Source organism: Apostichopus japonicus, chromosome 9 (genome assembly GCF_037975245.1).
Source record: "Apostichopus japonicus isolate 1M-3 chromosome 9, ASM3797524v1, whole genome shotgun sequence".
In the NCBI taxonomy this organism is placed as follows: domain Eukaryota; kingdom Metazoa; phylum Echinodermata; class Holothuroidea; order Aspidochirotida; family Stichopodidae; genus Apostichopus; species Apostichopus japonicus.
Window position 1 is genome coordinate 8,813,693 of NC_092569.1, and position 27,672 is coordinate 8,841,364.

General features: G+C 37.0%; 2 protein-coding genes across 5 annotated transcripts in view; both read right to left on the reverse strand.

Annotated features, from left to right (window-relative positions):
* Window positions 1-14,554, reverse strand: part of LOC139973396 (regulator of telomere elongation helicase 1-like) — a 56,280-nt gene extending 41,726 nt beyond the window's left edge. For 2 of the 4 annotated variants that reach the window (XM_071980048.1, XM_071980045.1), the window contains exons 1-13: window positions 14,278-14,473; window positions 11,311-11,448; window positions 9,049-9,271; window positions 8,677-8,770; window positions 8,155-8,236; window positions 7,419-7,479; window positions 5,959-6,034; window positions 5,222-5,306; window positions 4,230-4,295; window positions 3,445-3,580; window positions 2,647-2,688; window positions 1,113-1,185; window positions 49-146 (exon numbers count right to left, since the gene is read on the reverse strand). In XM_071980048.1, coding sequence (XP_071836149.1) covers window positions 49-146; window positions 1,113-1,185; window positions 2,647-2,688; window positions 3,445-3,580; window positions 4,230-4,295; window positions 5,222-5,306; window positions 5,959-6,034; window positions 7,419-7,479; window positions 8,155-8,236; window positions 8,677-8,770; window positions 9,049-9,271; window positions 11,311-11,412 — 1,138 coding nt within the window. In that variant the 5' untranslated portion in view covers window positions 11,413-11,448; window positions 14,278-14,473. Of the gene's footprint in view, window positions 1-48; window positions 147-1,112; window positions 1,186-2,646; window positions 2,689-3,444; window positions 3,581-4,229; window positions 4,296-5,221; window positions 5,307-5,958; window positions 6,035-7,418; window positions 7,480-8,154; window positions 8,237-8,676; window positions 8,771-9,048; window positions 9,272-11,310; window positions 11,449-14,277 lie in introns of all 4 variants that reach the window. The other 2 variants (XM_071980046.1, XM_071980047.1) reach the window with 2 other exon arrangements.
* A 4,571-nt stretch (window positions 14,555-19,125) lies between these two features.
* Window positions 19,126-23,760, reverse strand: LOC139973705 (uncharacterized). The gene is made up of 3 exons (XM_071980545.1): window positions 23,537-23,760; window positions 22,435-22,639; window positions 19,126-20,718 (listed from the first exon to the last, which is right to left on the reverse strand). The coding sequence occupies exons 2-3, from the start codon at window positions 22,636-22,638 to the stop codon at window positions 19,153-19,155; spliced, it is 1,770 nt and encodes a 589-aa protein (XP_071836646.1). The 5' UTR covers window position 22,639; window positions 23,537-23,760; the 3' UTR covers window positions 19,126-19,152.
* Between the last annotated feature and the right edge of the window lie 3,912 nt (window positions 23,761-27,672).

Consider the following 27,672-nt stretch of genomic DNA (forward strand, 5'->3'; position numbering starts at 1 on the left):
TATTACATAAAAGAATACTTTCCTTAATTATAAGTATATAAAACTCACCAGACGTAAGATGAGTTACTATGTCCCCTAAAAGCTTCAGTAATTCATCCTTTGTTTCCATGGTGATGTTCACTTTGTTGAAAAGATCAAAGATGAAGCTGAAAGTATACAATGTCATAGAATGCTAATTTACCCTTGAATTGAAATATGACTTTTATTTTACACAAGTTCTTTCCACCAAATACAACCACTCCGTGGAGAAATAATCCTATAAACAGGGACAAATTCAGTCATCACTTGACAAAGATGCAGAAAAATTAAACTGTTCTCCCCTTTGATAAAATGTTGAATGCCTTGATATGGATAAATATAATATATATATAAATATAAAAGAGAGAAAAAATTTGAGGAAGATAAATGTTTTCATTCTTACTGAGTGTGAATAATAAAGAAAAGAAGCAGTTTCTTGAAAGACCATCAATTGAGCTTTTAATGAACAACAAACTTGGAAACATCAAAATAGGGCATATTATTAAGTTTATCTTTAGAACATTTCACTGTAAAGTTACCACTGTAAGTTTTGGTATTGAGCCGTTTTTTTGTAAAAGTAATTCAATAATGTTCAAAACAAAATAATAAACACATTATCAACACTGCCTCCACTGGTAGTTTGTGAACACAGCCTGGGCATTCAATAGATTGTAATTTAATTCTCTGTAAAACAACAAAAGTTCAGAAGTAATTTCATGTCGATATAGAATAGTGAACTACCTGTTTTTAGGGTACCAGGATGGATCTCAATTAAATTGAAGGAATAATGCATGATTGAGCAATTTCACAACTAAACCAAACTTGGAAAGAATTTTATCTAATACTAAACCAATACTGAGAGAGGTTATTTCCATCAAATTCCATAACTATGACAATGTAACATTTAAGTACAGTAGCAAATAAAACGGGAGGCAAATATTACAGCAGTTTGATATTTGTTTGATAATAACTGTGAACAGAATGAAATAAATTGATGGAAAACCCTCGGTATCCTAGGTCTGATAAAACAGGTATTCTAGTCTTTGGAAAACACTGAAATAATATTTACAAAGAGTCACGATATTCTTCCTTACCTTGCTGGCTTTGTAAAGCCTTCTTTGGGGATATTTAGCTGAATAATACTCTTCTCCAGGAGCATGAAAAGTCCTGGCAATCAGAAATAAAATATTACATAATTATTTATGGCAATGTTGATCACAACCCCCCTTCCTATAATGCATAAAAACAATAGTTAATATAACATGGCATTAGAGTACAGGCACACTTATTTTATTGTGTGACCATCATTAAGTTTCAAGTGAGAAATTAATCCTTTTTTAAAGTGATTCTGTTCTAAAGTGTCTACTTTCAAATCCATTATTCATTATAAATTATCAATAGTATTTTTGTTAAATATATTATTCATTTTCTTTAATTCGTTGAAAGTACTTCAGATGTAAAATGTAAACGTACTTCAGATGTAATGATGTGCATACGCTGAGCGGCCCCGCCCAGCACTAAAAATTCCCGCCCAGCACTGTCTTAAAAATCGTGAATCCCGCCCAGCACTATTATCATCTAAAATCCCGACATTCGTAACATTATATTCAACATAAATTGGGCCACATGTATCCTTGTTTCCCCTCATTTGTCAAATTCACGTAAACACAGGTGCGGAGATATGGAGTAGGCGTGGCTTTAATCTGCAGCATGCAGTATCACACTACACTAGCTCTGTATACAACTTCAAAAATAAAAAAAAATGTCACCCCCTCCCTTTAGACCCCTCCCCCAGAACGGCAATCAGTATACCCGGCACTCAGGAAATCCTGGGCACATCCCTTAACATGTCAAAACAAAATGAGGAACAAAAATTTGAAGTACATCACCTAGAGGCTAGGCTACTAATCAGGCTAAACGATATGATTTTATGTTGACTAAATGGAGCTAATTACTTTGTATTTGGTAATGGAGCACTCTTTTTCAGGTTTTTGTAAACAAATTTCTGATACTAATTCAAATATTATTAATTGAAAGTTACTCACTCCATTTCTTGTTTAAGTCAGGTAAAACATCAGATTTTAATGCCATGACCAACAGAAACAGATTATTTTCTGACTTTGAAATGACTTTGCCAATGATAACTGGGATAATTAGCTCTAGGACCTAATGATCTATATGAACTACATGATATATAAAGTGGAATATGCCAAATCAACCAACACTTCAAACTAAATATCATCAATACCACCTTTTTTGTTTGTTTGCTTTAGTCGCATTTAGATTGTTCAAATACAAAAATATTGCAAACAGATAATGGCCAAATAGGACGGAATTGAAAAGAACGAAAAGATTAACGGGAGCTAAACCCATTAGGCTCACAGAACGTCGGCCCATTTCCAATGGGGCCCTATACTTTGGCAAAGTATCAAGTTAAATTTTCATTGTTTCTTTGATTAGTGAGTTCTGTGTAAAACGGTAAAACTTAATTACTTATTTGTTTGAGGTAGAACTTCAAGTTATTTATTTTCATCTGCTTATACTTGAGACAATTATATGAAACAACCTATGATTTCACAACTTAACTAATTTGAAATCAAAACAAAGCCAGATATTAAATATACACACTTTTCAAAACTGCAAGATCTTCGACATCAAGAGAATTAAAATCTGTGAAAAAGAAGGAAAACAACGTAAACAGAAACTACAAATTTGGTTAACTTTCCAACTATTTTGATGAAACTATACTACTATGCAAGTTGGTTATGAAAGAAAGGTAAAGTACCTAGAGAATCTGTAATACTAAATATCTACTGAAATCACATCAAGAATTATGAAATCTGGCAGAAATGTCAAATGTTTGTGGACGGAATTAGACGGTATTACATTAAATTTGGAGGAGGCTATTGTTTGTTGGATTTAACCATTAATTACTTGTTTATTACAGAGTATTGTAACGGTCATATCCACATCTCGTTATTTGATTGAGGGAAATCCAATTATAACTGAATATTACAAGGAGTGATCAGAGTTGCACATAATTAAACCAGAAACAAAATCCAGCTTAAAAATGCAATGATTGTAATAAATCCAAATCAAGGTTGGTATTCTTTACCATCCTCTGACTTACCATGTTCTTATTAACCTACACTGCTGGTAATATCCATTTATATTAATATATTTCATGGTCTGGTCAAAATATTAGAAGGTTATAAACCAAACTCAAACCAACTTAAAGTTGATCATTAAATAGATAGACTATGTATGTATATATGCGTGTTTGTATGTATTTTAGATCCTCCTGCAAGCAGGAACTCGCGAAGAAGCCTCATTGGTTTATCCAAGCCGCAAGCTGACCGAAGTCAGTCTCTTAGATTCATATTTAACGTCCATGATTATGAATTATAATTATGAAAGAGGGATTACCTTCAACTCCATTAAACTGCTCATTCAAGGTATTTACTTCTGTTGTCCTCTCTAATAACTGACCGACCACCTCGATACAGGAAGCAATGTCAAACGAGGTCAAATCAAAAGATGCTGATTCTTCACACATTTTCTCCTGGAAAAGGAAATGAAATAATATTGGGTTAGACACAAACCAATTTCCATTGATTTATATATTACCATTGAAAGCAAATGTAGAACCATGGTTTACATCTTAATAAAACAAACTTGACAATTGGAACTTAGTTGATTGTTCTAGACCTGGTAAACAATATGCAATGTGTAAAAACTTGATCTGTAATTATAAACTAAAGAACACTGATTGTCATATAAAACTAAATATTCAATTATTACAACATCAGAACATCTTTTCACTGACTGAGATAATGAGCAATCAGTCAGTCCACTCATTGATCATATTTCAGTTACTGTACATCCAAATAAGACATTTTTTAAGGAGGCAAATGTGAAATTGATTTAGCACAGTATAGTATCCAGCAGAATGCTGTCTTACAGGACAGTGGCAATTGTGCAGTAAAGGATTAAAAAAAATGTAATGCCAAAAGTTAAAATGTTTAGTATTAAAGAACTTCATAAGCTGCAGAATATTTAAAGTTGTGAACAGTTGTGACAGCTTTGTGAGATGGCAGGGAACAGAGTACACAGCTGTTTGAATCTGTGTCATATGTCTTACCACATTGTGAGCCTCAACAGAGTGAGGGAACAGAGTACACAGCTGTTTGAATCTGTGTCATATGTCTTACCACATTGTGAGCCTCATCAAAGATGATAATATTGCCTTGAAGTTCCACACCATGAATCTTCCTGGCCTAAAAACAAGAAAGATCCAATTTAGTTTATAAGAGTTAACATGTGTCTTTGAATGATATCTTCGCAGCTCTCTGCTCTCATATTCTCTGTCACGATACTCAGAATTCAATGGATTAGAGTATTACTTGACTCGAGTGTCAAAGAAGTCTTTTAACTTTGGCTTTGTTCACTAGGAATCTTTGTATACCTCAGTCCAGTTATTACAGTCATGCTACCTGAGGCTGGGTTAACTGGTCACAGAAAATAAACTTAGAAGCTTGACAGAAGACACTTCCGTAAGGTAAACAAATAATATCAATACTGTTATTTCTGCTACCTCACAGAAGCACTCCTTTGTCAACAAACACAAGGGTAATATGATGCTGGATCTAACCAGAGGTTTTAACAAAAGCTTTCTTATTGGAAGTCATGAAACAAAAATCAAATGAAGGTATTCCAAATGATCTGAATTTGCAAAAGCAAAAGTTTTCAATCTAAGCAGGAAAATGAAAGGCAAAGTTGACAACCTTCACCTAATTTTAAAACAATAATTGACAACAGACTAGAAAATTAAGATATTCCATAAACAATGATATCGTCACGGTGATGCACGTACAATAATGAGTGGGAACCACAGAAGGCAATGATACACCCAGTTTTTACCCCACTATTTGGAATATATATCTAAGGCAACAAAACCAACTTTTACAAGACCACCTTTTAACTTTTTATTTGAATAATATAACTCACAATCTCCAAAGATCCAACGACCTCATCCATTCACAATGCACACATGGATGCACAAATGTAGTGAAAGAACACACTTTATTTAAAAGGCTGGTAAGCTTTTTTTCAAACTACTAAACCCAATAAAACATCCCATATTTAACATATAATATAGAGTATGGCATAATTAATGTTATGTGGTAGTTTGTGACATTCTTACCTTTGGATCCAGTAGGTAATTGTAAGGCATAAAAACAATATCAGCAGAGGTCTTCAGCTCCCTTGCCATGTAATATGGACAGAATCTGGAAACAAGTTACGGATATGAACTGGTTAAAAACTCTCTCATTGTATAGGAAGTATTTAAATCTATCTATTCACGGTAAAACTTTATCATTCGGACATTGGTTGGTGTACAGTAGTACTAACGAAACAATCGAGTAATAGAATTACTCAAGAAATACTGAAAAAGACAACTTCTGACCTTAGGATATGGCAGAAAAGCAAACGGAAAAAAGAAAATTCTGTGAACAACTGGATGTAGTTAGGTTACAATCGCAGACAAAAATTTAGAAAACTTTCACTCATACCTTTAATTCCAAGTCCAAGGGACAGTCAGTTGCACTGATCTATCATAAGAGCTAACAATATCGGCCCTTTTCATAACATTCGATGTTGAACGTTCAAGATAATTCACAACATCGCCCTCTATTTTTCCTCTTGGCTAGAACGACATAAATTAGCAAATCTTGTGTCTACAGGAGACTTAACTGGCTGAAGTATTTTTCTTTCCACATTTTACACAGCATTCTGGAACAATTATATCCTTGATCTCTCCCTTTTGTAGCATTCTTGAAGAACAAATGTGGCTCTAATTGTCCATGTTCTTGTAATGTTCTACGATACCATTCTCATCCAGACCTACTTATTCAAACACCGTCACGGAATGCTTCTTACTTATGTTTTTTCCCAGCAGTCACCAAGTCTTCAACATCTAAGATCTGATCAGTCAATTCTTTCTCTCCTTTTTTGTCTGCAAACATGAAAATAAAGACAATTTCTCACAGTCCAATGCATACACCCAGCTGCAAACTATGAGAATGTATGGATATACTGTACTTTAATAGATCTATACTCATTTACATAGCCTGCTGTATTTTAAAGACATGATGTATTGAACCAATATGCTACAGGTAAAGATCTCACAGTCCTGTTGTCATAATAAATGAATACATCATTTGGATGAAAGTCAGTCCTAGTTTAATTTGCTAACACGCAACCAAACTAAATGATATCAAGAGTCCAGTTAGCTCATAGTGTAGGCCTTCAAGTAATATATTCTGAGAGATTTCTCCCCTGGAATGGTAATGGTGGACTGGGTTCCCTGGTCAAAGTGTGTGTGAGTCAATGTGTGTGTGTGAGTCAATATGTGTGTGTGTGAGTCAATGTCTTGTCAGTTTTTTGAGTCTGTGCTTAGTAGTGAGTGTGAGTAGTTTATGAATATCCAACTCTATCGTCCTGGCTATTATCCATGTTACAGATTTTTCAAATGGGATAAAATTCAGGCTCGAAATATCCATAAAAGCAAGCACTGTCACTGATAGACAAACGGTGGGAAGAAAGCTTTCATTATGTGGTTGAGAGACAGAGAAAGTTTCAAGCCAATCAAAAATCCATCATTACATGACATATTCAGATATTATACTGAGTTTCCATACTTTAAACATTGAAAGGCATTAATAAATTCAATGTTAAAGCAAAAGACATACCTAACTCATTTTCAATGCAGTATGGCAGATTGTTCTCCCTATAAATGGTCAGACAATCCAATATATCATCAGTATCATTGATATCGTACTGACAAGTCATAGATTGTCCAACGTAAGTTAAACCTTAATTGAGGGACAAGGACATGCTTCCCAAGGACCTGATATGGAAGAGATGGAGGATAAGGGTATATGTTCCCAAGGCCCTGGTATGGATGAGAAGTGTTTGGGGGGGGGGGGATGGTCAAGGGCATATGTTCCCAAGGACCTGGTATGAATAAGAAGAGGGGTCAAGAGTATATGTTCCCAAGGACCTGGTATTGATAACAAGTAGAAGAGTAAATGTTCCCAAGGGCCTGGTATGGGTGAAAAGGTGGGTAAAAGGGTTTATGTTCCCAAGGACCTGATATGGATCAGATGGGCAAAGCATCTTTCTATGCTCTGCAGAGGTTCTGTTACTGCAATATTAATATGGTATCATGTAGTTTATAGGAATGTATTTTTCTTGACAGTAGAGTAATATGTAAATGCTGCTTCAATTTAATTTCGGTTTTTCGGGTAACACATGATTTACTTACAAAGTCATTTCACAACCAATATGAACTCCTTTAAGTGTTGTTTCAAATGAAGGTTTTGACTGATTTGACTTACGGTCCAAATTATTATAAAAGTGGCACAGCCTGGAAGTCACTTTAGCTCTGCACATATGAACCTGTTGGAAATGAACAGATCAGAAGAAGAGCAAAACAAATGATAATTGAACTTAAAGCAGTTTTCCGAGATACACAATTAGTTTTTTAATCCCTCAATCAAAGTTAACTCATTCTGTAAAGTTTTGGTAATCAAAGGTAAAAGATAGCATTCTCTGCATGGGTATTTCTGTGTAAGAATTGAATCTACTTTACCTTAGCTATGATGAACGGTTACCACAGTGTCTAATTTTGCTAGTCCCAACTCCTGACTTCTTTTTTATTTCTTATAGGAAGCTTTCCTAACAGAGTTTCAAATGGGAGCTGGTATCTTCATTCAGGTCAATTTATGAAGATTTCAGAAAGTAGCATCTTAAACTAAACAACCATGTAATGACTTCCAAAATATTTAAAAAGAAAGGCACAATTGGTCCTTAGCAACCTAAGAGGCTGTTACAACAATGTAATTAATAAAACAAATTGTTTAGTAAACATTGTAACAGGCTAATGAATGGTTTTCAAAATGGCAGCAAGGTAGCAGTACAAAACAGCCTGAATGTCAATAAAATTATTTGATGTTTGTACATAGATGTTGAGAACTGTTTTTAAGTTCATGCGACAAGGCTTAAAGCAGCAGGACAAAACATGCCAACAGTTAGCAACTCCTAATATCAGACAAGCCCATGCAGAGTGTTTACCTTAGCAGCATTTGATTCAGCCTTTGTAATTTCTGGGTGAACACACATTTGTTCTCGAGAACCAAGAACGGAAACACGAGGTCTGAAAGTGCAACAGAGATACAAAGACATACTGACGTGAGGCAATTCATACAAGACACAATGCAGGTTATAAACATTCCTATAATGGACATTACAATTAACCAGTTAAGTGAAGCTATTTCCTATTTCAATTGATGTTTGCTTTAACACAGGCGCGTAGCCAGGAATTTGCCAAGGGAGGGGCGATCCTGTAGGCAAACTATCAGAGCCGTAGATTCTGCATTGAAAACTATCTAAGCGCTGCGCCACCATGTGTTGGCGCGAAGCGTACAAGAAAGTTTTGGCTGAAAATGCCTCCCAGAACGCTGGAAATGGCACTTTCCAGGCCTTGTAAGTTGCATTTTAGCATCTTCTCTTTGAAATTACTAGCAATATCCTAAAAACATACAAAAAAAATATGCTAAAATAAACCACTGATAGATAGTTCACTTCCAATCTTACCTGTATGAAGTGTCTTTGAGTTGAGCAATTGCCTGCGTTAGCTGACTATGGGTTCGAGATGCATAAATGATCTTTGGTCTTTCAATAAATCTACCTATAAAAGGAAATGTAATTATCTAGTTGTTGATTGCAAATTTGTAATAAACAATAAATGTGAATATTTTCATAAATATATTCAGTATCCAGGTAAAATATAACAATAGCAATGAAATTTATCATTGCTTTGCAGCATTTGTTTTTACTTCCTGTTTTGCCTCGATACAAAAGTAGAGATTAAGGCATTTAAAATGTACAGTTTCTTACATTACCTAGTACCTAAGGCAGAGAAGAGTTAAACAAAAGAAATTAAAATATGAACAGTTTGCTTAATACCTTCCTCTGAGACTTGACCCCAGCCAGAAGCCCCTTGGTTGAGTTCACTCATCAATGTTTGTCTGTAATTTGCACTTTCTGCATCTTGAGGAAGCTCATCTTTGTTCATAGCCCTCCCCAGTTCTTGCTGAGCAATAAAGGTATGGCGCCAGGCTAAGGTTGAACACAGGAGGCAGAGGGTCTTACCAGTACCTGTTGGGCTTTCAAGAATTCCATTGACACCCTGAGAAAGTGATCAATAGAAAGGGTTACATCTCAGATTTACATCATGCAGAGGTAAGTGCTCAACTTTCACATTTTTTCTTGTAATTTATCTTACCATTTGTGACAAATTTCCAGCATTTAATAAGTTTCCTGACTGCAAAAATGACTGTCAAAAATAAGTAGCCCCAGTAGAATGTTATGGAAGATATTATGGAACGCGGAAAGGGTTAACGTGAGGCGCAGTCCACTCAGAGATGGCCGTCCACTCAGAGATGGCTGTCCACTCAGAGATCACAGTTCAAATGCAAGCAGCCGTCCTCTTAGAAATCGCCGTTTAACGTGAGATGCTATCTCCGCGCAAACACAGCCAACCTTTCGGGAAGTGTCCATTCAGAAACGGTCTTGACTTAGAAACTGTCGTGACTTAGAAATGGTTGTGATTCAGAAATCGTCCATTCAGAGATCATTCGCTCAGAGATGGTCGTCTCAGAGATTGTCCATTTGAGTGACAGCCAAACTTGTTTATTATATCAAGGGCAGGGCTTGAACTTTTCAATCACAGAGTCCAGTTGCTTTGACCACTTGCACTCGACACTCATAGTCGTTCATTGAATTTGAAATTACAAATTAAAATAGATGAACACGTTGATATATATACAACTTGAGGAATTTGTGAAATCCGTTTCAGCAACAAAAGAATGGCAGATATGCTTGATTGCAGTGAATCAATTGTTAAAAGGAGGCTGCCCCTTTAGGCCTCTGAGTGGACGGCCATCTCTGAGTGGCCGCGCCTCACGTTGACCCTTTCTGCGTTCCATAAGAAATCAAATTGTCTTTTGATGCTATACACTGATGTGGTCAATGGCTTAGCTAGCATTGACCAACAGGGTCAAGGTGCATTAAAAGAAACAGCCCACAGAGGAGACTTCACATTCACCTAAGCCCAACCATTATTTCAGCTTAGTTGAGCAATTTGAAATATAACACCTCTAGTTGTTTGGATATGAGACTCTCAAATTTTTGCTGTTGAGGACAGGGAATTTGATTGAATTCCCATTTAGATGGGTAATAGGAGAGAACTTTAAGAACTGTACTGAACAGTATTAAAGGTCTATATAAATGCTGTATGCTACCAGTTTGAGTAACAATAACTACAGTAAGAATTTATCCCAAATACTGTCAGTGGACCCCACTGTTTGATGATTCCAAGTGGCCTTAAACATTACATAGGGCCATTTGACATTAATGTTACTGAATAATATTTATGGGTGGGCCTAACAGCAGATTAAAGAAGGCACCCATCTAGATATCAAGATCAATTTACAAGCAATGGGGCAGGGCTCAAATTTAACGGTTGTCTGATCATCAGAGCTGACTAAAAATCACGTTGGACAACCTAAAACCCTGCTTAGGTTGTCTAATGGACGACTAGCTTGCTTATTTGCCGTAAGTGTTCAACACTTCTAACAAAACTTGGAAATGATTGGAAACGATTACGGAAATCCTTTTTTTCGATACCAGAGAATACCCGCAACCCAACATGATTAATCATGAACAGTAACATACACCAAATAAAATGTGTAGATTCTACACTACCGTTCTGTCAAAGATTTGTCGATCTCCAACTAAGACTAGTCACTAAGAGTAAGACTAAAGCCTCCGGCCGATAGACTAGGCCTGCGTAGCCTAATGTTATGGTACTCACCTACAATGCTAAATCGATACATTTTAGTATCAATTGCGTACCGCTCTTGCGCAAGGCACGCCATTTAAAAAATTCATGTGCTTTCATTTGGACAAGCAAAAATTTCTTTGGAAAACCAAATATGAAGGCAAGGTTGTCTGAAGGACAACTTTAAAATTTTCTCAAAAATGAAGCCCTGACTGGAGTGTAAAGATTATACAGTGGATGTATCGTTTACTGACTGCATCATACTGATACTAGCCCATCGAGATCCCATTGATAAGTGTACAATTGATTCTACTGTTCTACTCTATATGGACCCTACTTACACATTGCCCTGTAATATTTCATACTTTAAGTATTAAATTAATCACCTTTTGGAGACATTCAATGACCTTCCCCATGTAGTCCTTTTGACAGTCATAAGGCTCAAAGGGGAAGTCAATATTCACACCATGACATTTAACTGCAGGCATCTTTCAGGTAAGGAGGCTGTTTGCTACTGCGGCAACCTGGAGAAGAGTAAACAATCATACTTAACCGTTTAGTACGGCCGTGATTTGTGCAGATGATCAGTGTTCTCGAGCAGTTGGTAGAATCAAGGAACCAATATTACAAGTTTGAATAAAGTTTTCCATGATACTGCTCTATGATATGACAACTTTGCCTTCCCTTTTGTGTCAGAAACCATAGTGCTTAAATTCCAAGTTATTTGCAAAGTAAACAACCTTGGAAAACAAAGGAGTCACAGAAATCACATGGAAACAAATGTCACATACTGTATTTTCTTCATATTTGATATCAATATGGTATGCAGTCAAACTGCCAACTGGTTCTGTTACAGTAGGTACTGTACATAGTGAGTGAAAAAAATCCGAAAAAGATCTTTTGCATACAGTTAGCACAGGTGAAAGCTGGTGTGTACAAAGAATGAGAGTGTAACCCACATATTCACGGAAAGTTTGATGTCAGCAACCAACTAGTTATTGGTAAGGGATATTACCCAACAGTATTTTCTGATGGTGTTAATTTATTGTAACCCTGCTGTAAGTTTTCATCAACATTTTTGTTCAAGAATATGTTAAAAATGTCTAAATCCAGACCAAGATTACCCATCCAGCTTTTGGTACTGATACTATCAGATGACAACCAACTAGTCATGTCATGTTATCATGACACTGACTCAAACTCAACAGACCAGTCAAGTCAGAATGCAAAAATGATCTGACTCTTCTCACCCCCCCCCCCCCCAAAAAAACGACTCTATTTCACTCAAACTGGAACATTACTTGACTCCAGAGAAGACAAGGGCTAAAGACAAAGCAAAGGATGTCAGTCTTCTTTTTGAAAGATAAAAAGAGTACTACAAAGAGCAAGGCCCTGAACAGGTATGTAAATAAGTCAGGTTAATCTTTGTCAAAATACAATCATGCTAGTAAACTTGTGTGCACAACCAAACAAAGGAAGCTATTGGACAATACTGTAGCCTCTAACATTTGCTGGGAGTCTGACACTCCATACAAAAAAGGTCATGATAAAAAGGATGACTTGCAATTTGAATACTGCACATGCTACAGTACAGGGGTTTGAAAGGATACCATCTTTGCATATAATCTATCTTCAATCTGTTATCACGCTTTAAGTGACTCATGATGACTAATAAACTACCGACTCCGGTTGGCTCATGAAGATGCTTGATTTGACTAATTTATGTTGGCTTGAAATGACTTGAAAATGTCTTGACTAAGGCAAATTAGTAAATGACTTGTCTGGTGACTGAACCAATATCAACTGAACATGAGACTGAACTCATACAACTTGATAACAACTACAGTAAGTGTTATGATCACAATCTTTGTTGAACAGCACACAAAATGAAGCAAATAAAATGTGAAAAGACATCTTAAATTTTCACAGTCATTGAAAATATATATTGTGTTAATGCACTCATATGCTGGAAAATGCAATTTAGAATGCAGTACCTCTGATTCTCTAATTAGTTTGGATTTTATTTATAAGTTGGACAGAACTTCCGACTGCTTATGGTACCAAACTTTGCAAAAATTGGTTGCCACAACTAACTTGAAATATTTTCCTTTCATAAAAAATGCCTAGTTATGTCTAATGTGACTTTCTGAGCATTGATTTTATGACATTTTCCATTTATGTTGTGTGGATTTGGTTCCAAACCAAGTGAAAACATAACTTCCCTATTCATCTGGCAATCACAGCACACTACTTCCAGACTAGGTTAACAAAATGCCAAGCGATACATGGCAATGTTATGTTCTTTGAATGTGGGGTGAATAACAGATCTAACCTGTAGTGCTTGCAAGACCTTCTACTTCTATAGCCTAGGTGGCACATTCAGAATTCCAAACAGTACTACAACCAAAATCTACTTTCCAAGTTAAGTGTACCATTTTTATTTTTGTTATCAAGTACATGCCTTTGTCTGCAGGAAACCGTTTGACAACTTTATTTGTAATTTTTACATTTAATTAATCTAGAAATTTAGTATGTTAGCTTTCAGCACAGGATTCCATTTGTCCAGAAGCAGGTTCAAAAAGAAAATTAGTCAGGTAATTCACATGGCAGCCAGATGAATAACAAGGCAGTTGTCTTTATTAGTCTAGTTGGAAAAAAAAACATGACACTTTCTTATTCACCGGGCATGTGGTGTAAATAGTGCAAATTGCGAGTGTTAGTCATGATCATCCAGTTGCCAGTGGAATAACATCCTTTTTTTTCGACTGGCAGCTAGATGGATAATGGAGGCACTTCTCCTCTTTTGTCTTGCTAATATGTGAGCAACATGGCATTTTCTCTTTCATAGCAGGCTGCTGGGCGAATAGATGCAATCTTGAAATCACACAGATCTTTAGAAACAAGAAATCTCGGCCTAACTTTATAATCTGTGCCATATGAATGGGAAAGCTTACTAGGGGCTAGGAATTAGGGTTAGGAAGTAGGGTTAGGGGTTAGGGTAAGGAAGTAGGGTAAGGGGTTAGGAATTAGGGTTAGGGGTTAGGAATGGTACAGATTCTAAATTAGTACCGAAATTTCTTGCCTTGGCTAGGCTAACATGGGACAGAAACATAACACTGTTAATTATGCAACTACAGTGCCTAATCCTGGTATTATCTATTCCGAAAAGTTTGGATAATTTTAATGTGCAGAATGTCACTAGGCATACCCCAAGAACTAGCAAACTGGAGATACCTATGCCAAACTGGAGAGGCAGTGATTTCATTACGGTCATCGTGGAACTGGATCCGCACATTTTTCTACAATGTGAAATCAAACTTAGGCGATGCGATATTAATTCTACTTCTACTTACATTCTTACAAATCACAACAGTTCGATAACAGCTCTTTTAAAATTGATTTGTCGAGTTTCATTTGACATACAATGCAATGTGCAAGTCGTAAAATTTCTTTGATTCCGAAGGTCTAGTGGGTACCTACCACTCCAGCTTGATACATCGAATTTAATTTAAAATGTCCTGGAAGAATCACTCCACAGTACGAAAACAAACCAACCATGGCGGGTTATGTGACGTACTTCCAGGTGCTACTATCATATTATTTAACTCATTGTCAGTTCGGAGAATCGAGCGTTCCTTAGATAACAGAACGCCACAATAACTGGAGTTGTCCGTAAATTTGAGAATATTTGTTTATGTTCGGTTGATGACGTTGTTGAAATTCACCTTTTGTCTCAAAAAAGCTTGATCTGCATAGACCCCGGCTACTATGCGAAAGTCTACTGACAGAGACTTATAGATTGCATACAGCGGTCACTCCAATGTGAAGTGCAAAAACGGCCAGAAGACCTTTTGTGCCAAGGAACAACGAATCCTGTCGTCTGCTTCTTCTATGTACATTTGTGTACATTTCTGATAAACTGCGTGCTTTCCAGCTGCAGTTTGCAAGGGATGTGGTAGCTATTCAATCATGACATTAGTGATCGTTATGTACATATTCAAGGAGTGTTATAAGTATAGTGCTACAAGGGAGCATGTCACATGACCTTCCCTGGTTGGTACGTTTTTTGGCGCGTCTCCTCATTGACATAGTCGGTCCAGGTTAATGTTTATGCCGATGGCCTGGGCATCAGGTGGCATACTCCTATTGGAGTCTATATCCATCCGTTCGAAGTGCCAAAAAGCAGCAGGAGAACATCTTTTCTGACCTGTTATTAATCATGATCTATTTTTTTGTGGCTTGCATGTTCAAGAATATGAATGGAAGTACATGTGGTGAGAAAATTGGGTCAATTGAGGCAATTTTAGACCCCTCTAGGCCTCCCAGGAGCAGCGTAGGAAAATTGTTTACTACTGAGTGAAGAGGCTTATTTACAAGTGACGAAAACTTTCGGCTCGGATACCAAAAAATCTACATCGTCATCATACGGAATATTGATGGTGCCATGAAAGGCCAACTTGTCAGCTATCCGGTGATGCATCATGGGTAGCGTTTAGCTAGTAAAAACTTCTATCTAGACTTAGAGACCACAGTACTTTTGTGATTTAATTGGTAAGTCAACGGGGCTTTTAATGGGCGTATGCTACCATCAAATTGCAAGTTTGAAGTTATCACACTGAGAGTCATCCCAAGATTCAATTCCCACTTTGCGTTCAAAATATTCTCTGCGGCACTTGCCCGAGAGAATATAAGTGGTATGACAGATGTATAATAAATTATTAAAAAACAACCGGGATTAATTTTAATTTATTTATTTTGCCTTACATGGAATCCACGGAGACAAGGACTTTCTTTCACAGACTCAATTCTTTTAGTGCCGTAACAGCTGCATCTATTTGAATTGAATCGAGTTGTTTTCTGACTGCTCTTCGTTTAACTTTCTTCCCTCTGCATTAATACAAGTGTGTGTTTTCATGTTGCTGTTTGTTTCCTTTTATATTATGTGCATCTTAAAGCAGCTGATAGATGTGACTTTCAATTTGATTAGGTACAGCCCAAATGGTGCACCAGTCGCGAACGTATGTTGTTCTCGTCGAACAAGGATGCATCTAGAATACACAGAGTTGTTATACCTCGATGAAGGCTTTTTAGCGGGTAGCGATTTCCCCCCCCCCCCCAAACAGGTTTGCAATCGTTTGTAAATAGTCGTAACATGCTTCGGAGGGTTAAGCTGACCAATTCTCATGGGCTTCCGCAAAGTGAAAGTGTGTGTATGTGTGTGAGTTGGGGTGGGGTGCACTTTCTTGGAAAATCAAAGAAGCAAGCAAAAAAGCAAGAAATACATCAAATGCAACAGCTTCCGGAGCCTTCTCCTCTGAATCGCACTGGGGCTTTCAAAAACGTTCCAGTAACATTAAATTCCTCTCTGAAATGTATTTTTGTACTTCGAAATAACTATCAGAGTACAAACAATATCTGAAAAGTGAAAATATCCCGAGGACTCCCACCAAGGTTTGAATGATGCATTCAGAAGAAAATAATTTGATCTCTGTCAGAGATGATTTTCTAGCTTTCTAATGGTCACGAGAGCAAACAGAACCGATGCCGCTACCGCAAATCAGTTCATGTAAGCACTTCTCTCTTTGCAGAAATCAAAATACGTCCATTGTTGGACTGTTAGGACTATTATTTCTTTCCCGGTCATATCCCAGCATATATCCATGCTATTGACTTCGACATTGCTGTAAATAGTAGATCAACTTACTTTGTCGACTACTATAATCTGTTAAATCTTGATAACTTTTGTTTAGAACCATCTTTGTTAATTAAAGGGAATGAATAAATGAATTTACATCTCTATTCGTCAATACGAGTACACAGAGTATTATACTCGGTATCACCCATTGAGGGTATTCTAGTCAAAGCACAATGACTCCCCAAGAATACAGACATTGACCTCTCAAACAAACAAAAGATGATAAAAATTCCCTTTCCATTGATATGAGTATTTATTAAGTACCATCTTTTTGATTAACAAATGACACTCTTTGTAATTACCCGCAGTATAGGTCAAGATTATGCAAGTCTTAAGACTTGCATAATCTTGACCTATACTGTGTGTCCGTAGTGTATTGTACACGATTGTATTGGCAAGTTCACATAGTACGTATAATTCAACTGATGACTACCAAAAAGATAGAGAATTAAGTGAAGTTAACATTCTATGAACCAAATATGAACAAATCAATTTCAAGACGTTAAAACTTTGCTATTAAATTAGTTCGTCTTTGAATGTGTGTTACTATAGTGTGTAGCCTATCCACACATTCAATGTTGATGAAGAGGGTTACTGCCTACCACGTCTGAATAGTCTAACTGTTAGTGTTATATAATGAAAAATTGAAGGGAATTTAATTTCATATAATTATTAAATTAATTAACTAGAATATGAATAGTTCATGAGAAAATGATACCAATAAAGGTTACAAAAGTGAAAAATCGTAAAAAGAAGAGTCTTGAAATATGTTGATTACGTTGCTTACAAATCTAAGAGCGATGTTAAATTGATTTAAAGTATAAGAAGCTAAATAAGTGATAGGTCGTCAGGATTGTACTACATCAGGTTATATTCTGGCGAAGCATAAAAATATAAGCATGTTTACCTTTTGAATTTGGAAATGTGTTACTTCTCAGCTTAAAAACTAAAATATTCACAGTATTTGCAATTCTTTCTATTCAAAAGTCTGCTACAAATCAAGGTACACGTGAAGAAATAGCATCTTGCATACGATAAGCTGACATCGCACACTCTCACATTATAATTGACTTCTGATGATGAGAAGCTGACATCGCAATGAAACACTACTTAGCCACAACTTGCACTTGGTAATTTTAAGATGCTAACTATGGGAATTTAATGATTCACGTTAAGGAATGGTTTCACTATTAGGAAACTTTACATGTTCTTTACCCAATGTACATTGCTTGATCAGTTTGTACTGTAAATAAGAGAGTATAAACTGAAGAGTGTTACGACATCGTAACCCATCTTAGACCTGTCAGCAGATGCTACTGTGGAAAACTTACTAACAGACGAGTTACTTACTCAAAGGCTGTTTCAACTAATTCAATGACTGATTAGGAGTCTAAACAACTGTCCCTACGGTTAGTAAGTATACCTTGTAAAGATGGTTCAAATTGCAGATTTTAAGCGTTTTGCAGCAAAGTGTCAACCACATTCTGTTAAAATGTGGACAAAAAATATTGGCGAAACCTTTAGAGTAGTCTGGTTAGTCCATTCAATCATTATGCATAGGATTTTGTGTTTAGTATTTCTGTTTGTAAGTCCTTCTCAGCAGCAGCTTGTCATAAATGAAACACATGGTATGAAACTATAACACACATCAGTTCTAACTGATTAACAGGTACTCACATTTACCAGTTTTAGCTGATAAAGCCATCAGAATCTGGTACGTTCTTAAATTCATTCTAATGAATTGACCGACGAGAACTCCTGTCCATTCTATAGCCGAAAAAACTCCTACGTTCCTTGTACACATCATAATTTAAATGTGTTTGGAGACTACTTCCGACTTGTAGGAGCCAACCTTAAGTAATATGGCTAATTAAATATTCTATATGATTTAATGATGAAACAATGGGGAACAAAATTGTACCAAAGCATTTGTGGTTGTATATACATCTCAGTATAGTCACATCTCAGCGATTATTCACACTGTAGGTTTGCTAATCGCAATATGCGCTCGCAGTGAGGTTTAGTTTATTTGAATTGCAGCAAATAGTTATACATTGACCTCACTCCAGGGATGGAGCTATATAGATATTATTTTACTCATGCAGGAGCACACATACTTATATCAAATATCAACTTGCAAAGAATGGAAGCTACAGGACTGAAATATCTGTAGTCAAGTTGGGCTCTTATTGAAAAATGTGTGAATGGAAACTTGCATCATGTGAATTGATGTCGATACGATATTGTAGCAATTAAATAAGACATTCCAAAGCGGGCTTTTGCCGACCGCTATATGGACTATAGCAAATAAGGGAGAATTCCCTTATGGTCAAACTATTACACACAGTATACAACATAGGAAAGGATAAAGGCATATTTAGTGCAAAGCAGTGTCTATATCAACAAACTAAGATCAGTGTAAGTTTATATAGTGAAGTGAAACAGGTTACTTTGTATATTCCCATATGCTTGCAAAGTTCGTCGTAAAGGGAAAACGGTTTTCCCCCCAAATAATTGATTTGTTCTTGTAGACTTATGTCTCGCGATACCATTCAAGTGTTCTGACCAGACCAGTCAGTACGTTTATAGGACGAGCTGCTATTCGGTTGAAAAAGGGAACAACATGGTTTCGTTCTTTACGAAAGTCTCTCATTCTCAAACCAGAGCAAATGCTTACTTCTGACAATTTAGGAATTCTGCACACCGGAAGAAATGTCCAATTTAATCTGTCACCCCGTAAGTAACTGAGGAAATATAACGTATTATCGTAGTATTCAGCGCAATAAGAACTTTTCTTCATATTTGGAATACTTTTTAGGGTGTCGTAGCTCAGTTTGTTTTTGTCAGCTTCCCAAACTGCACCCTCTATTTCAAAATGCCAATTGAATGTTTCAGTGAGAAGAACTGCGTATGGATTCGTCTCATTGAGATATGGCTCAAGAACGTTAACCACAGTGGCTATACCGTGATAATCGATCAAATTAGAGGCAAAGATTCGGTCGTAGCCTGCTTTGTGGTCTAATTCTGAAGTCACTGATCCCAAGAAGAGAAAATCTTCACACGCGATGTTGAAATATAGTCGCTTGTCACGCATCATATTCATAGATTTACTGACAACATGTGTAGTGAACACGTGACACATTTCTGTGATGGAATCACTCGAATGAAATTTAACCATTTCCAAATAGTCCCATATTTGATATGGTAGACAGTCCCATCTTACACAGTAAACAAATTTATAGCTCGACGGTGACTGGCCCCGACGAGCATTTACTTTTCCTCTTCCCGTGAAAGTGGGGTTGAAATATATTAACTCTTCATCAGAATATTGCGTTGGAAGTATTATGCCATTGTGAAACCACTTCCTCATGGAGGGATGGTGCCGTGTGGAAACATCGTCAAAAAATGATGGCATGGTATTCTTTATTTTTTCAGATGCATTAAAAATGTCATTCCTCTCTTCTAAAACTTTTATGCAGCTTTCATCCCCAATCCGACAGGGGAGTTTTCCCCATTCGTTCCAAACCTCACGCAAGTTATCATAACATCCTATACCGACATCAACCATACCTTCGGTGTGCTTCTTCAACATGTCCGAGTTCATCACAACAAGTCTTTTCAGTGTTTCCTGTAGTAGAGAGTAATCTTCACCAGACAATTGGAGGGAGAGCCAAATAGTAGAAATACTTGACGCCTTCTCCTGTTCACAAGTGGTCATTAGAAATAGCAGGAGAACATTTCTAGCTGTAACAAACGGATCAATGTCGTTTAATACAAACTCAAGATTACCTTTGAAACTAAAGGGCAATGAATGAACGGTTTGTATTACTTGACGTAAGTCACCACATGCTGGTAGGAAAATATTAAAATTCTTCTGAAAACTTGTCTCTGCCACTTTCATTTCATTATTTTGCAAATATAAAAGATCATTTGGGAAGGAATTGCTGAAGTAGAAGGGATATTCGTGCAGTATTAGCATGTGTCTGGATGCTACGCCTGAAACAATTCTTTGCCATTCTTTACAACCAGCCTTGTGCTCTTTCCAATTACCCAGTTGGCATTCTTTGTTGCAATACCAAACAGAGTTGCAAGTGGAACACTGTGGATCAGAGTTAAAAAAGAAATATATATTAATGATTTCCAATAATAACAACAATAACAATAATAACTACAACGATAAAGATAACGATTATGACGGGACAAGAGAAAAATGTTTAGAAAAGTAAATTAAAGATGTAAAGCATTAAAAGGATCAAAGCAAAATCAGAAATAACAAATCAATGCAAATAACAAAACTGACATAAACAAAGTTAAGACTAATAAGAACAAGATTAGCTTATATGTATAATACATGGTAAAGAGACTTTTTAGTTGAGAATTATAACAATCAAAAGTGGGCTAAGAAAGAACTGTAGACTATGAATGATGATGATGATGATGATGATGATGATGATGATGATGATGATGATGGTGGTGGTGGTGATGATGATTATGATGATGGTGGTGGTGATGATGATGATGATGATGATGGTGATGATGATGATGGTGATGATTATGATAATGATGATGATGATGGTGGTAGTGATGATGATGATGATGATGGTGGTGGTGGTGATGATGATGATGGTGGTGGTGATGATGATGATGATGATGATGATGATGGTGGTGGTGGTGATGATGATGATGGTGGTGGTGGTGGTGGTGATGGTGGTGATGGTGATGATGATGATGGTGGTGGTGGTGGTGGTGGTGATGGTGATGATGATGATGATGATGATGATGGTGGTGGTGATGATGATGATGATGATGATGATGATGATGGTGGTGGTGGTGATGATGATGATGATGATGGTGGTGGTGGTGGTGATGGTGGTGATGGTGATGATGATGATGATGATGATGATGATGATGATGATGATGATGATGATGATGATGATGATGATGATGATGATGATGATGATGATGATGATGATGATGATGATGATGATGATGATGATGATGATGATGATGATGGTGATGATGATTATGATAATGATGATGAAACAGATATAAGTATCTTGAACGTGATTCCTAGTGAGACTGGAAACCAGAGTTATCCTCCTGCCGTTTCTCGACCGTAAAGAAATAAATCAGTGCGCTGAACTTAACTCGGACATATTTGGAGAAAATTTCCAACGTGGCGGTTAAACATTAGAAAGTAAAAGAACTCCTAAATTATGGAACCATCGAAACACTTCATAAGACAGGATATGAAGTGAGTGGCAAAGTTATTACCCATTGAGTTAATTACACATACTGTGGTCTACTGACGGTACAAGTGCATTAGTATGAGGAAAGGTTACCCTTGCTATCTTCACAATGACCACGGAGTTGTGACGTAAGTTTTTTCCTATATTCTATATACCTATATTCTTTATAGAGAACAGTTTACCAACTGAATCAACGTTAACACTTTACACTTTTGTCGGTATATTCATGTAAAGAAATACTGTATACAGTTGGTATTTCTTTTTTTTTTGTAAAAACGTCGTGCCATAGTAATATTACGTCCAAATTTCCCCCAATAATTTACGTGATGTTTTAACAGTGTGGGAACGTAGGATGGAGTCCGAAGATTGTAACTTAACAGTTGTTCGACATGTAGCCGTGAACCTTACATTATAAATTGCATCCTGGTTAGGAGGTATTCATTATAACTTTCAACTCGGAACCACTCATCTCGTGTCTTCGTTCTCCGTTCCGTGTTTAATTTGAGAAACCAACAAAATATACAAATGCCAGATTTGTTTCGCAACTGTATAAGTCATATACCTACCTCATTCCTGGCACCGATCTTTCGACAATTTCCACATTTTTTGGGAGACCAATTCACACATTCGATGCTTCCATGCCTAACCATGTCTTCCTTACTACATCGGTTAGAGCAGTATTCGGCAATACAACACGAATTGCATTTGACGGTACCACGTCTACGTAACTTTGTATCACACTTCCAACAGAAACCATGTTTAACGTCCATTCTGTATGAAAGCAAATCCAAACACACTTTTTTTCGATAATTATCAATACACTCCATCTGAACAAGGATGTGGCATAGGTAATACATTATATTTATTTCATATTTACTTCTTTTTAAAAAAAAAGTGTAGAACAGTGTCTTGTTTGAAAATTTCCTTCCTTCCTTCCTTTCTTTCCTTCCTTTGTAAGGCGTGCAAACATTACAAACACTACTATTTTTGACGAGATAATACCACTACAGCATACCGTATTTGGCAGTTCGGGTGATAGAAGACTAGACTGACAGGAATTGAAAGTGATTTAAAGTATGAAAGAAAGTCTTAATCTTACAGTTACATAATAAATGGCGCTCGGGACATCAGCAGAATTTGTAAAATAACAGTCACTCTGCTGTAAATAATTTTATGTTACCACAAACTTAGGAATTCGGTTATGACTGTTATTTGATGCAGTCATTTTTGGTTGGGATTGAATTATTTATGACTACTGTACTTAATCTATATCGATAGTTTAATTAGCTTCATCAGTGGATGAGATTGGAGATCAGATGAATATATCCAACCAGTCATAACCTCACGCAATGATCCAACTTAAGCAATCAAGTACAGACTTTGAACATTTCATACAGAAGCAGATACAACCACTTTAAATTTAGCAAAAGCAACAGCAGTCTTACAATAATGAACCCTAGTATTCATATGGAATATATAACAGCATGCAGTAGGAATGACAAACATTTATACAGTGATCCGATAACATGAGATTAGCCTACATAAAGTTGGAAAACATCACAATACCAACTTTCACAATTTTGCTTTAAAAGTGCGTATGTCATCTTCAGTTATTATAGCCTAGTAATATTGACATATTCTCAAACGTCACAATGGTACAGTTCTTACCTTTTCTTCTTTGTGTAAACGGATGCCTGTTTTATACAGTATACAGTGTTACCAAGTGCAGCGTATTTTCTCTACAGAATATGTTTCACTCTTCTAGATGTTCCTTCCTTGTAAGGGTAGAATAGTTTAATCAAGCGTTAACCCATTCTGTTCAGTTCAATATAGACAGATACGCTGGAAATACCTGATACAAATATTGTTATGATGACGAAACAACGGGACTTTCCACAATGCACGAAACCGTATGTATGTTTTGACGTCAGCTATCAATTCACCTGTGTAAACATTGTATTGATTGAAGTGCTTTAACAATTGGGCGTTTTAAACCTATTTCATACAGTTTCATACAGTATACAGTGTTACCAGGTGCAGCGTATTTTCTCTACAGAATATGTTTCACTTTTCTAGATGTTCCTTCCTTGTAAGGGTAGAATAGTTTAATCAAGCGTAAACCCATTCTGTTCAGTTCAATATAGACAGATACGCTGGAAATACCTGATACAAATATAGTTATGATGACGAAACAACGGGACTTTCCACAATGCACGAAACCGTATGTATGTTTTGACGTCAGCTATCAATTCACCTGTGCAAACATTGTATTGATTGAAGTGCTTTAACAATTGCCTTAACAAATAGATTTTCTTGGCTAATAAAGGGGGTTATTCAAACACTTTATGACAGGGGTTCCCTAACTGGGGTGCATGAACCCCCATGGGGTGCGTGAGACGTTTCTGAAAGTCAAAACTAGAATACTTTTTGTTGAACTAATATCTGATATATCATATAATTTAGTAATGCACAAAAGTCGTACCTATCGACAAACCCTTTTCGCATTTCATACGCATATGTTGCCATTGTAGTACCGTACCGTGCATGTGATAAACAGGAGCATCAGTATCATCGTGTGTGATGCGTGATCGATGCGTGATACAATTCGTGATCTGATCTTGAAGGATCCAAATAAACATTTGTTCATCTCTTGTTTGTTTGCAGTACACAATATTACACTATAAACTTGATCTTCTACGATTATAGTACAATAATGACTCATATCGTGTCTTGAAAATTTAGGGGTTCGTGGACAACTCTGACTTCCACGTGGGGTTCGTGGACAACTCTGACTTCCACGTGGGGTTCGTGGGGGGGGGGGTAAAGTTAGAGAAACCCTGCTATATGATCTTCTTCACTCAACCAGGTACTTACATCATTGCTTATAGTTTCTAATTTTTAAGTTTAACTGAATTTATGAGTTGAACTATTCTTTTGTTCAGCATTGCCAATGTAGGAACATGAAAGTACGGTTGCTTGAGTTATCATGGTTTTGCCCCATATCAGACTTCCGGAAACGGATATTCCTGCCGATACGATAATATGAACAACATTCACAATGGACACTTTCTTTTAAAAATATCATGGGAATCGGTTTCCTATACTGGTATCGATTCGAATTAAACTGTTCAAAGCATATATAGTTTTTCAATTGGTTTCAAGACAACATATTTGCACAATATAATCAGATCACACACACGAGGAATGGAAACTTTGAATTTCAACGTAAATCAATGAAGTACTACCGTAATGATGTGTTTGACAAAGGATACCACCAAAATATTAACTTCTTTGTTTAACAGTCTCGAATTTAATGAGATAAATTGTACGATTATAAATATTGAAATGTCTGTCCGTTGCTTGGTTATCTATTTATTTAAAGCCCAATATCCAGTTTTTTTATGGCGTTAAGTGTGTAATATTTTGTCATAATATACAACAATGAAAGCCTAATTTCAGCTTAATTTGACCACTTTCTTTGATGAAGGTCTTTGACGTTACCAGATGACTGTATAATCTTCAAATCGTTTAGAATGGCATAATCACCATGATATCTATATCCCTGCTTTGCTAAATTCTGTAATGCATTTTTGCAGTTTTTGTTAATTAATTATTAATTACCATCACTTTTCAGAGTCTTTAAATTCAGTGAAACCCTTATCTAAGTAGTATATCTTACTTCCTTATCGATAGACTAAGATTTATATTCGTCATGATCAGGGGCGTCAATCCGATTTGAAACGTGGGGGGGGGGGGGACGTAATCGATTCGAGTATTCCGGCGGTAAGTACTATCTAAGCGGAGCGCCACCATCAGTTGGCGCGCAGCGTACCAAGAAAATTTCAGATTTGAATACCTGCCAGATCGCTGGAGATAGCACTTACCAGTCTGGATAGCAGCCATCTAGTTGCGTGATTTCGGGAGAAAAATACAAATTCGTCACTCAGGAAATCTGCAATAAAGTTCATGCGACCTTCATTTTTGGTGGATTATTTCTTTTATTAGTGATTCCAATTGACATGAACATTAGAACCCAGTGTGGCGAAGTGGAACCCCAGCCCCATTATGCCTATGTTTCAGGATAGAATACCCCTCATTTGTTCGAACCCATGACAACTAACAACCTGTGAATAAATTTACTTCGAAATGGGCACATTATTTTGCACTAAGTCGGTAAAGAATGACCCCAGGGCCTCAGATATAGGCCTATAGCAGGGGTGGGCAACCATTTTGAATGAATGGGCCAGATTTTAGGAGTGAAAGATTGACAGGGCCGCACCTAACCAACGACCTGCTGTTGATTTCAAACCGTTGCTTCCGAGGACGTTCAAGCAATAGGTGTGTGCTAATCTGTATTCACAAAAACAATTTTTTTCTTTTTCTTGGGACATCTCACGGGCCGCAAAAAATCACTTGCGGGCCGCATGTGGCCCGCGAGCCGTACTAGGTTGCCCACCTCTCGCCTATAGGAACGATGTCCCAAAATGTCCCCGGACATATAGGCGAAGGAATCTATCCGCCGCGACTGCATGTGAGTTTCTCGACTTGCCGTCCTGGGAGTCATACCACAAAATGGTGCATTTCCTCATACGCCATTAATAATTTAAATAACTTACTAATGAGGCACAGCCCAGATCCGAGTTCGTATATTGAGCTTAGCGCAAAATTGGCCAAAAGTCGTCATACGCCAGCAGGTTTGAAGTCAGAAAATTCGGACTGCTGCTTTGTACCCCCCCCCCCCCATCCTCGCGCTACTCGTCAACGATACGGTCAGTGTCAGTCAGACACCCAATCTTTCGCGACTGCACTTTTGTTCTGAACTTTTTTTCGATACATTTGTACCCACTGGCACTCATTTCACAAACTTATTAGCCCCCACCCCAATCAAATATTTTTGTGAAAATTCGGGCAATATGCTGATAATTTTTCGGGCACCTACTGAAAGAAAGATTATTTGCAATGTGTTTTTCAGTGGTTAAACTTATATAAATATTACCATTAATATTGTAACGACTTCCCCAATAATTCTAACCAATATGGAAGGGTAATTATTATATGTTATTTGCATGCGATGTAAAAACCGATGCATGTCTATATAATATGCACATTAACATGTGGAACGTGCGCGTAGGGCGCGAAAAATTTGGGTTATATTTTTCGGGCAAGTAGTTACAACCCCCCCCCCCCCCCCCTCAATCAAATTGGTCTCCTACGCCTATGACGGTAGTTCTATTAGGCATTTTTTGGGAGTATTCAAATTCATACGAAGGTTTGTACGGTGGAGTGTAAGAATCGCGAGATACAATTTCTCAAAGTGGCAAGGAAAACGTGGTAAATATGACAGATTACGGTCAATTTTGACCGAAATTTTTCAATTTTTTGGTCATCAACAATCACAGGAATAAATGAATACGCCTAGATAAACTAGAGTGCGATAGTCGGAAATTCCGACAGTCGCACTCCAATTTTCCAACTATCGTCAGTTTACCAAGTGTGGGGGTGAGACACCCCACACCCCCTCTAGCGACGTCCCTGCGTCAGGCTGCGTGTACCCAGTGTTCTCACTGCAGACTCCGGTATCACTCAACAACAAGGTAACATGGGATGCGCTGCCACGGAATATGCTCCCTATTTCATTTCCCAAATAATTGGGAACGGGTACCGTCTTTGAAACACCATCTACAACTAAACAGCAACTATGTACAAGCTTTGGCTCAAGCTATGAAGTGCTATCTCTTATGATATTGACGGAGCGCACTAGTTTTCTACTGGAATCGCCTGAAGATGCGGCGTCTGTAATCCAA